General features: G+C 38.2%; 1 protein-coding gene across 1 annotated transcript in view; it reads left to right on the plus strand.

Moving 5' to 3' along the window:
• Positions 1–12,301, plus strand: part of LOC126088426 (armadillo repeat-containing protein gudu) — a 227,376-nt gene that overhangs the window by 162,659 nt on the left and 52,416 nt on the right. Inside the window, exon 9 of the mRNA XM_049906570.1 lies at positions 3,657–3,845. Within this exon, the coding sequence (XP_049762527.1) occupies positions 3,657–3,845 (189 nt within the window). The remainder of the gene's footprint in view (positions 1–3,656; positions 3,846–12,301) is intronic.

Genomic DNA, 12,301 nt, shown 5'->3' on the forward strand with positions numbered 1-12,301 from the left:
CAACTTTGAGATATTGTTTTTATTTAATGAACCCTGAGCCTTATTCAAAGTAAGCTTATTAATCAAAGTGTTATTACTGTGTAACAGCAATATTTTATGTTTTATTCTTTTAATGATAGTTTAGAATTTGTTTAAATGTCATTTCAGCCTTTTCAGAGCTATATATTCACTGCTCTGTAATAGTCTATCAGCATGATTATTATTGTAAATTAAATTAGCCTTTTACGAAAATACCATGCGTGTTTATTTTTTGTTTCTGTTTTCAAAGCCAAAATAAGTGTCAGGCTTGTCAAGTTTCCCAGAGTGTTGAGTTATCGAGAGTCGAGTTTTTGGGGTTCTAATGTTGATCATATGACTCTAACATGCTTTAAAAAACTTTAAAACTCACTATTTTTCATCTAAAATTTAGAAAATTTCCTGGGGAAAGACCTCCAGTGTGGGCTCCCCCAATATTTTTTATAAGTTGGCACCCCTGCTTAAAGATGATGAATGATGTAGACCATTCACTGGAAGAAATAGGCTGAATGATATCGAGTGACATCAAACTGTCTGATTTGGCCTTGTCAAAGTCATGCAACGTGGCACACACATGCTGTGCCAAAAACAGTATGGGAATGATCCACAACAAAGAAGGTGATGAGAGGGTGAACAACAGATTTGTAAGAGACAGGAGCAGAGAAATAACCTAGGATTGGAATCTGCAGTTGATTGCAGCTGAGCAATTTCATGAAATCTGTGTGAGAGGAGGGGAACCCAAGTCCGTGTAAGTATGTGCATTTACTAAAGTCACTGCAGCTTCTGAGTCCACACACATTTTTAGTGGTTTATTAAACATACACAAGTCAATAAACAATTTGTCTGGGGAAACAGTCACTAAAGATATACAATTTATGTCTATCAGTACTATTGTGTCCACCACGTTTGAAGAGGAGTTACACACTGATGCAATGTGGCCTTTCTTTTGACAATTGTTGCAAACAGTCCAACATTTAGGGCATGCAGCAAACTCATGTTAGATGAAGTAGTACAGGAAAGATGGAAGGGAGCATGCAGCTGCTGATGTGAACCAGCCTGTTGCTGCTGTGGCCACAACCAACGCTGTCTCATGCAACACTGAATTGAAGGTTGTACTGCTGCAATAGGCCCCCTTCATCCTCAGCACTTGCAGCGTGCCTAACAGGGGTTGACTGACCAACTTCCAATATTTCCCCCCACACTGCAATCTGATCGCCTGTGGCCACTGACACTTCAAAGGACAGTGCTATATGTAGCACTTCTATAAGTGTCAGATTATCACATTGATATGCTGTTTTGCAGACTTTCCTATCCAGGGCTAGACAGATAATAATATCATGCACACTGTGTTGAGTGTAGGCTTCATGATAGGTACCAGCAACAAATTTACAACACTGGCTCAACCCGTGTAAGATTGGTTTGGGCGTTTCTGACAATGGTAAAATTCTACTTGTGTTGCAGTTCTGTCACAGTAAAAGGTTGAGAGAAGCTTATACATTTCATCAAATGATAAGCTGAGCAGTTCTTGCAAAGTCACAAGTTGGCACAACAACTGATAAGTGCACAGCAAAAGCCAGGAAAGAAAGAGAGCACTACACAGGTTTGCAACGGCCATGCAAAAAACATGTAAATGTTGGCATAGTCACGTCCCATAGGAGTCCCAGTCTTCAGCTGATACATCATATGCCAGAAAGGGTGATGGATGCACTGACTGGAGAGTAACCTGCCACAAACACACAGATGCCATTTCAGTGAAAGTGGTAGTGAGAGCCTGTTGTTGTTCCATGAAATATTTCTTCCACCAAGATGGTTATCAGATGACTTACCACTGACACTACCATGCAGAGAAAATGTAACCCTCACTTGTCCCTAAGTTTGCTGTAACAAGAAGAAACATGATTGATGGAACATAGTACTCTACAGAGCAACACATAAGATACAGTGAAGTACAGGTTGTGCGTAGTACTAAACACATTGACTGGACAATCGTAATACAGGTTACAGAACAGGCTGAGCACTCATTTGTGATCACTTAACTAATGCTGTTTCTTTGGTGGCTTATCAGAGTGCACCAGGGTGCCAACCCAAGTGGTCTTTATAAGCAGGTCTGTGAATTGTATGGAGGCACGATCTCTGAAATTGCGCACATCATGAGTGAACATACATTAGTAGTTAGGAATTATTTTCTGATAGTATTTTTGGAGTGCAGCCTTATATGGAAGTGAAATGTGGATGACAAGCAATATATACACAAATAGAACACAAGAGTTCAAAATGTGATGCTACAGAGGTTTTTTGAGGATTAGGTTGACAGATCAGATAACTAATGAAGAAATACTGAATTGAATTAGGGAGAAAAAAATAATATGACACAATTTGAGTAAAAGCAGGCATCCTGAGGTACCAAGGAATAATTACTTTGATAATGGGGAGAAGTGGGAAAACTGAAACGGAAAAGAGGGATTGACTGCAGTAAACAGATTCAAGTAGGCAGGTGTTGCCATAACCATGCAGAGACCAAGATACTTATTCATGATAAAGTAGATTGGAGACCTGCATTAAACAAGTCTTTGGATTGAAGACCACAACTACAAACAATATACCCATTGCTAAGTACAGGAGACTTTCAATCATGTTTCTGTATTTCAATGCATCTTGTTTGGTTATCTTGTCTGCATCACTTTGTAGTTGTGCATTTATTATGATGTTTTCCATTCAGGTTTCATTTAAAATTTCTTTTGCGTATGCCTTTTGGTCCAAACTCAATGTTCCATCTTCTCTACTAACTACAATTAACAGTGTGCGGTGTACGACTCCACAGCCCCTTACTTCAAATGTGATGATTCAGTTTTTCAGTGTGATGAGCAGGCTTTTTCTCTCTTATGAATTAGGAGGAGAATGATGGTTCACAAACCTGAAATGTGAAAATGAAGGCAGAGCATTAAAAGCTCTGATTGTCAGAAGAGGACATCCACAATGTATAAAGTGCAGTAAAAGTATTATGAGCCCTTAACCACTTAACCTTCTCTTGAAACAAGAAGAGTCAATATAACATGACGCACCTCATTATAGTTTGCAAGTACATTTTATTTAAAGACAGTGCAGAGTGAAAGAGCATGTCAAGGGACACAATGAAATATGGTCAGTAACACTAAACATGCCCACAGCATTGTAGGTGAGCCTCTGAAGAATCCGGAAGGAATCCAGAGGAACTAATAGCGAGCCTTAGCTTTGAGTCAATCTGTGATTCACACATGGAGAGGCTCAAGTGGTACCACGCTGAAAGGCAAGCTAACACGAGTTTTTAATTTATCGCATATAATCAACACAGCATTTATTTCATGAAAAATACAAGAATTATACCACAAATTCAAATTACATATGCTCATATTGCTTTGAACACATGTACATCAACTGTTGTTTGCCTTACATTGGAGCTTAAAATGTTTAAGTCTATTCAGCAAATGAGAGCAAATCATTAATATCTTGTTACCAATAATTCAGTTATTAAAATTTTTAGAAGTTGTTTCATATAATGAATAATGAAAGCTATTACTATGAATTCTTGTTACATGTATAATGTACTGAACATAATGTACAATTACTAAGTGATCTTCAACTTTTTTTCTTTTTTTACCTAGAATTCTGGAGAAATGGTGAGAAGTTTTGTTGGTGGTCTGGAGTTGATTGTGAGCCTACTTCGTTCAAGTGATATCAATGTCCTCGCCTGTGTATGTGCTGCTCTTTCCAAAATAGCACTGGATAAGGAGAATCTGGCTATTATTACAGATCATGGTGTGGTGCCAATGTTAGCACAACTGGTTCTTACAGTAAGCTGTTTTTTTAACATAATAGCCCTTAAGATCCCAGCCAAAAGCACACTTTGCTTAGCAGAGTTATGCATTGCCACAAACTGCTGAGACAAAGACAATTACTAATTGTTGTGTAACATGCAAATATCTACTGTTGTCATGTTTAAATCATGTCACCAGATACAGAGGACTCACAGAAAGCTGTGAAACTATTACAGTTGATCAATGTAGACAACAGACTCATGAACTCAGTCCACACTCCAGCAGATATGATTCATTTCCTTTGAAACTCTTGTAACAGCTGTGCTGTTTAATCCACCGTTTCTATTCCTATACTGCAGCATCAACAGTATTGCTGAATATGTATGTTGTTTCTTCTATTAATATTGTATATGTATGTAATGTACATGACAACAGTCATCACAAACATTCCTCTGCTGAAGCTAAATTATGTTCAGTTACACTGCACACTTTTCTGGTTAATCTAACAACTCAGGTAAGCAGAAACATCATTTATTGCAGAAATAAAACACTAGGGAATTCTATATAGCACAAATTTCCTTACGGATTTACTGAACATTCTAGAAGTGAGATGAAAAGCTTTTGGGTTTCCAGGAAGGTGGCAGTGTTCAGATTCTGCAACATTTTGATGAGTGTCATGATCATTATCTTCCAGTGAAGTGCCAAAATACCGTGGCTCTCCTTATATTTATATTAGTGGCATGGCTGGCCCTTCTATATGGCTATGTAAACCAGTCTGACATTATTGATGCGCAAGGAAGGGATGAGGATGGAGCAGTGTTGCAGTGGTGGGTTGGATGCTGTACCCAAATCTCTGCATCAGCACTCTTGGCCTGTCTCACATGGGCACATTCATAACACAACTCCATAGATGTGGGATCTCACACCAAATTAGTTGATAGCCTTCATCCCTATTGACAATATATTTGAAGGTCCTTGTGTTAACAGATTCCTTAATAATGCTTCCCTAATAGTTACTGGCTGAGCACAGCAAATTGGTGTTCTCAAAACCAAATATATGTGCTTCATATAGGTTGCACTCTACAAATGCTTTTTTCTCTATGTCTCCCAGATGTATATGTCTCATGTATTTCTTGCAGCAGTTTGAAATACAGTGCTGATTTGCCTGATGTATTGGAGTGTCAGTGAGTCCCTCACAACCAAGAATGTTTTCTGTCTACAGCGTTGGTAAGAGGATGGTTGTTGTGTCGCATTTTCCAATCAGCCACCTGGTCTTGACTGGGAATTGTTCCATATAGGGAATCAAAGCAATTCTTGGCTCTTTTGTTTTCTTTCTGATTTGTTGCATCTTTTCTTTTGTTGAATACCCTTCTAATTTGTGCTTCACTGTATCCTTTTTGATGCAACACTTCCTTTAGGTGTGGCTGGCTCTTTTTCACAGATGGCATGCATCCTGTGTACCAGCATGGTTAACACAGTATGCCTCTGTGTCAGATGGTTGGAACTCATTTCATGTAGGTCTACTTGGGTCTCCTTCTTATACACTACATGGTTAGTGAACTGTTTCTTTTTCCTTATTAGGATGTCCAGGAAAGGAAGATATTCATTCTCTTCTAGTTCCATTATGTAAGTGATGTTTTGATGGACACTGTTTAAGCAATGCACAAACACATCCAATCTGAGGCTGCTACACCACAAATGTCTCATTGACGTAGCAAAAGAAGTGCTTGGTTTTAGGTGGGCAGCTTGAGGTGCCAACTCCACAGTGTTCCATGTTGACTGGCAAACACAGGAACTTGTGGGGATCCTGTGGTCTTCCAATTAAGAAAGGTACAGCAAACCAGGAAGAAGAGGAGGGAGACAACAGACTCAGTTTTCTTCCCTATATGGAGCCACTTTCAACCAAGACTGTGAGGCTGCTTGGAAAATGCAACATCAAAACTTTCTTCTGACCACCACCAAAGCTAAAAGTGACTCTTGGTTAAGCAAAAGACCCATCAAAACTTCATATGCCATGTGAATGTGGGCACCAGTACATCTGACAAACACACTGTTGCATCTCAAAATACTGTGAGGACAACATTAGGTGTGTACGTCTTGGACACACAGAGAAAATGGCATTGGCAGAATACCACCTAAATATAGTACATATATTTGATTTTGAGATCACCAGGTTGTTATGCCAAGCCAGCACTATTACTAAAGCATAGTTAAGGAAACTAAAGAAATAATGATACATGAGAATCTTGTCAGTAGAGACGACAGCTATTAGCTAAGTTTGTCAGGGAATCCCCCATTAGTGGCTTGATGCCAAGGGCATGACCAGTATGTGAAATGGATCAAGAACACCCATGCAGAGATTCAAGAACAAGGTATAGACCACCTACACCCTACCATTCTGCCCTCTCCCCACCTAATTGGTGCGCTAGAGCCTGATATACATAGCTGGAGTGAGGGAACTGCCACACCACATGTATAAATATAGGGACATCCACAATATCTCATCATTTTGCAAGAAGGTAGTGAAAATGAAACTAGTCAAAACAACACAGTATTGCTTTATCTGGCAGGAAATCATTGGAACTTTTCATCAGTATTGTGTGCCAGGAAAGCCTACAATCACACATTCTAGAAGCATGATAAAACTGTTCCAGTAACTAGATTCTTTATCTGTTGCCTTTGTGCAAAATAGCTTCTTCATGTAGTCAATAAATGGCTGAACATGTGTTGCTGTATATGTACTTTGTTCTGTCCTGTGGTATTTCTTGACTCATGTTTTCCTTTTCAGTTATGCAACAAGTCTGGCTCATTTTGATTTGTCAAAAGACATCACACATAGTGTAACACTTATAAATACATGTGATTGTAATAAGTGAAAAAACAAACAAGACATAGACTATGTCATCGTTATAAAACCACATAAAAAGAAAAGCAAGAAGAAAAAATGATATGTACTTATCAGCAGATGACAGAGATATACCCACATACATGAGGGATATACTGATAATATGATAGATGAAAATAACACAACACTTCACAATCATGTAACAGTTTATTATAAATATGAGCAAACAAACAGAAATTACAAGGGGTTGTAAATGTACACATGTGTGAAAGCGAGGTAAAACTGAAAGGAAGATTCAATGTTTCGCCCTAACAGTAAATAACCATTATAAACAGAATCTGCAACAGGGGAACATAAATTATAGAGGTGGTTCAAAACATAAAAAGGCTATTTAAACTGTCACTATACCATACTGAATAGTTTGTTTTTTGATGTTCTATGAACAGAAAAGTGAAGAAAATGGTACCAATCAACACAGTTTCAACAGCTGCAAAAATAATGATGCTGCAATTGCAATGTTACCAACTCCCAGTCTATATTACTTTTTATTTGTTTCTATATAGAACTATTTGTTTTATCCTATACAGCAAACTTCAATTGTCACTATAGTGACAACAGCAAAATGTAAGCTGAGGGCACCAGACATTTCAAATATAAGTACAGATGCACAGGTGAAAGCTTATAAGGCAGCAAAAAATACAACTATCTGGTCTAAAATACTGTACATTGTAACAATTTTTGTGACACATAAGAAATTAATGGATGCCATTGAAGATGACAATAAAACCAGAGATAAAGTTAGAACAATCAAAACTGGCACAACAGAACTGTGTTGAGCCACAGAAGCCTAATTACTTGCACTGACTTAAATAATAAAAAGGTTTATTATTATCAACTCAATAATATTCACTATCAAGTCTGAAATTTTTGCTATTGTGATTTAAAAGATAATGTTGAATACAGTCACATAGCAACAAATAAGTTCCTTGTAAAATAAATATGAGATTGCTTTGTTAATCAGAAAAAGGGTAATGAAATTGGATAAAAAAAATCAATTAGAACTGCATTCAACCCTTAGGTCATGTCAGATGTTTTGTAACTTTAGTCTTTATGCCTGTAGATGGACTCTGAAATCAAAGTGTATGTATTTGGACAAAGACACTTCCATTTTAAAAAAATTGTTTCTATATTTAGCACTCTAAATTGGAGGAAAGAAACATTATTTATGTACTAGAAAACTTCTCACATGCAGCAGGCATTAAATGCTCTTCCATCAATACTTTAGGTATGGCACAGCAACATGTCAGAATATCAACATGTAATTATTGACTTATGAGTGGAAACAAATAGTAAAAAAATAATGACAGAAAACAAGATATGTGTGAAATTTAACAACAGTATTTTGACTTCTGGGTTAATAGCGTCTCTTTTGGGAAAAACTAGAAGTTCTTTTCTAATAAAAATTTAGCTATTAATTGTTGTAATATTTAAAAAATATTGATCTCACAGACACAAAACACATTAACTCACTTCTGTTGTCTATGCGCATTTTGTCTGTGGGCTTTGAATCTTTTGTGTTTATCATTTTATTCTTTTTTATGTGTGTCTGTTGTTTGTCAATGTGTTTGTATGTTGCATGTATTGCTTTATGTGCTCCTGATATGGTAGATAGCCAGCAGGAAGGACAGTATTGGAAGTGTATCCTCTAAGAAGAAAGGCAGAAAGAGTGAGCAGTGTGATGATACCGAAGATGATAGAGAGGTGAAAATGTCAGCCATAGGCTCAAATAGTGGGAACTAATTTTTTGTGATTTTGTATTACTAATTTTATGCAGCTAAATGTTATTCTGGTTGCAGTATGTATATGGACCACTACATAATTCTGCACTGAAGTAGATTAGAAACACACTAGCTTGGCACAAGTGAACCACATTTGATTCTGGTATGTTGATTTTTTTAAGTAGCTGTGATAGCATATTGAAATTTGTATGTGTGGCACTAGGATTCTGCATGCAATTAATTTTCTGTTAATATTATGGACCATTTTATATGGCCATATAGTTTTTGTGATATGACTGCAAATTTTCACTTCTGCTTAATGTCCCATCACTTCACAGACAATTTAAAGAGGAGTTGTTGGTCACTCTTGTTCCAACCACAGATGTTCTCTTTCCACAGTCAGTTACGTTTTTGGCACACTTTTCTACCAAAGTGAATAGTCAACCAGTATAGATACAGCACATCTAGGCAACTTCTGAGGAAAAACTAGGAGTTGGTCAGGCAGACATTACTGAAAAAACCTACAATTTAAATGTGATAACGGGAGTCATTCTTCATACTTGTTGGCTATTTAAATGCTATTCATCATGGGTATTAATTAATTGATTACTTCATTCATTCACACATCATGTTCTGTAAATATCATCATGAAGGAGAACCTTAAGGCATGTGAAGTAAATCAAACTATACATTAACAGGCGGAAGCAAACACTGCTCCTTACTTCTGTAAAATATACCGTCATGTATGTCATAGCAGGCCTAGATGACAGTATATTAGTTTTAATTCTGGAGGAGGCTGAGCAGTTACCACAACACACATAAAATATTAGCTCATTTTGGTAAAATTATGTAATATTTAATGCTTAACTTGAATGTAATCCATGTCCACATGAATTTATGTACCAACAAAAATAATCAGTTATTGACAATATGATGTAACTGGATAGGTAAAATGATCTACCCATCAAGCAGTGGCAGGAGAACACACACACAAAACGGTTTAGCTTATGCAAGCTTTCAGAGCAAGTAGCCCCTTCTTCTGGTAGAAGAGTTAAAGGGGAAGGAAGAGAGTTGAAGGAAAAGGACTGGAGATGTTTAGGAAAGGGGGCAGTGTTTGGAAAAGTCACCCAGAACTCTGGGACAGGAGAGACTTACTGGACAGGATGAGAAGGAAAGACTGATTCTTCTCATCCCGTCCAGTAAGTCTCCTCTGACCCAGGGTTCTGAGTGACTTTTCTGAACTGTACCCATTTTATGAAGCCCCTCCAGTCGCTTTTGTTCAACCTTCTTCCTTCCCATTCAGTTCCTCTGCCAGAAGAAGGAGCAAGTGGCTCTGAAAGCTTGCCTTTTTGTGTGTATGTTCTCCTGCTGCCACTTGGTGAGTAAATCCATACTTACGATACTATCACAGAACACAATAACTGTGTTTTCCTTGCAGTACATTTTTAAATTTTGTACATGTTTTTCTGTTTAGGAGGTTCAGTCTCACATTATTGTAAGTGTAAATTCATTCAGTCTGCAGCAAAGTAGTTGCTCATTTGTCTTGTTTTGAAGACAAATCTCCATTCATTTAGTAAGTCAGTCATTCAGGCCACAGCTCTCAGTTGATACGAATCTACAAACCAGCAAGTGAAGTGTTTATCTTTTGCTGTGTTGTCTTCATAGTAAATTTCTTAAACTTGATGTATGTTTTTCTGTTTAAAAGATTTCATCTCACATTTTTGTAAGTGTAAAGTCATTCAGTATGTAGCAAAGTAGATACCTGCTGAACAGCCAGCTACATAGCTCATTAAAGCATCAACATCCATTGGTGATACATCAGGAGGATAGCAAGCTGCATATCTAGGATTCTGTCTACTTTTACAGTTTACTTCTTCAGCGAGATTTGCTAGTATGGTTAGGAATTGTGCATGCTGTGTGCAGATGCAGGGGAGCTCACCGCAGTTCATGAAAAACTTATAGTGCTTCTGGCTAGCTCTGTTGCCGAAGCACCTTCTAATGTATCCAATGCTGTGGATGCACCCTCACAACAGAGTGAGTGGCACATGGTAATGCGTTCACATCACCTGAGGTGGAGAGCCAATGTGGAGACTGGTCATCTAGCCTTGCCCATTCACCCTGTGAGTGAACAAGTAGCTGGTTCCTCAGCATGGTCCAAGCAGGTACAAAGGTGGAGAGGTTTACTAGTTATCAGGAGCTCCAACATTAGGTACATTACAGAACCCCTTAGGCAGACAGAATTCAGGGCTGGAAAGAAATCCAATGTATACTCAGTATGTCTGCTGGTGGGCCTCATCCAAGATGTGGAGGCAGCCTCACCTGCAGCTACTGAGCATGCAGGATGCAGTTGTCTGCAAGTAGTGACTCATGCCAGCACCATCAATGCCTGTCACATGGGTTCTGATACCATCCTCATTTCATACAGGCAACTGGCAGAAGTGGTGAAGGCTGCTGGCCTCATGTGTGGGCTGCAAGCAGAGCTCACAATTTGCAGCTTTGTTCCTAGAGTTGATCAGGATCTTTTGGTTTGGAGCCAAGTGGATGATCTCAACCAAGGCTTCATCTACTATATGACAGTCTTGGCTGCAGATTTCTACACTCACATTATCATGTGGGGATTTTTAAATGCAGCAAGTGAAGTCTGATTGCATTCAGAGTAAAGACACTTGGACTATCAAAATTTCATCATTTAACTGTTGAAGTATTCGCAACAAAGTTCCAAAATTTATTACCCTCCTGGAAAGTTCTCATGCTCGTATTATATTTAGGACTGAGTGCTGGCTGAAACCTGAAGTGGAAAGTTCTGAGATATTTAGTGAGTCATGGTATGTACATCAGAAGGGCAGATTAGAGGGCATAGGAAGGTGAGTGTTCATTGCAGTTGACGAAATTCTGTCTCTATTGAAGTTAGAGTTGAGTGTAATAGTGAAGTTATCTGGTCACATATAACAAGTGTAGGTGAAACCAAGTTAATTGTTGGACATTTTTACTGGTTGTGGGATTCCACTATGACAGTTCTGGAGTCATTCAAAGAAAGTCTATGATCAGTATCAAGTAAATATTCAGCTCATGCAATACCTTAACCCACCGAGTATAGCCTGGGATGTCTAAGGATTCATCATGGGAGGGTACAGACTGACAGTCATGTGAAATACTTTTGAACACATTTTCTGAAAACTGTCTTGAGTAGCTAGTTCAGCAGCCGATATGCAATGGAAGTATCTTAGACCTTGTAGCTACAAATAGGTTGGACCCATTGACAATGTCAGTATAGAAATGGGGATTAGCTAGCAATCTTGATTTCATTATAGCAACTATGGTTATGAAAGTTAATAAATCAGTCAAGAAGGCTAGGAGCATGTTTCTGCTGGATAGAGCAGGTAAGCAATTGATACTAGATAGAGCAGATAAGCAATTGATAGCATCTCACTTAGACAATGAATTGACATCACTCAGTTCCAGTGAGATGGACATAGAGGAATTATGGGCAAAGTTCAGGCAGATTGTAAACCATGGTTTGGAGAGTTATGTGCCTACTAAGTGCATTACGGGTGGAAGAGACTCCCAATGATTTAATAACAAAATTTGGAAAATGCTGAGGAAGCAGAGTTGGATTGAAAGAGAATGCACAAATGATGAGAAGCAAATGTTTGTAGAGATTCATGCATCTGTGAAAAGATCTATGTGTGAAGCAAACAACAATTACCCCCATCATATCTTAGCAAAAGATGTGGCACAGAACCAAAGAAAATTCTGGTCTTGTGCAAAATCGCTAAGCGGATCTATGGCTTCCATCCACTCCCTTGTCGGCCAGTCTGGTGTAGCATTTGGAGATACCAAAACGAAAACTAAAGTTTTAAATTTCACGT

This window comes from Schistocerca cancellata, chromosome 6 (genome assembly GCF_023864275.1).
Source record: "Schistocerca cancellata isolate TAMUIC-IGC-003103 chromosome 6, iqSchCanc2.1, whole genome shotgun sequence".
NCBI classification, from domain to species: domain Eukaryota; kingdom Metazoa; phylum Arthropoda; class Insecta; order Orthoptera; family Acrididae; genus Schistocerca; species Schistocerca cancellata.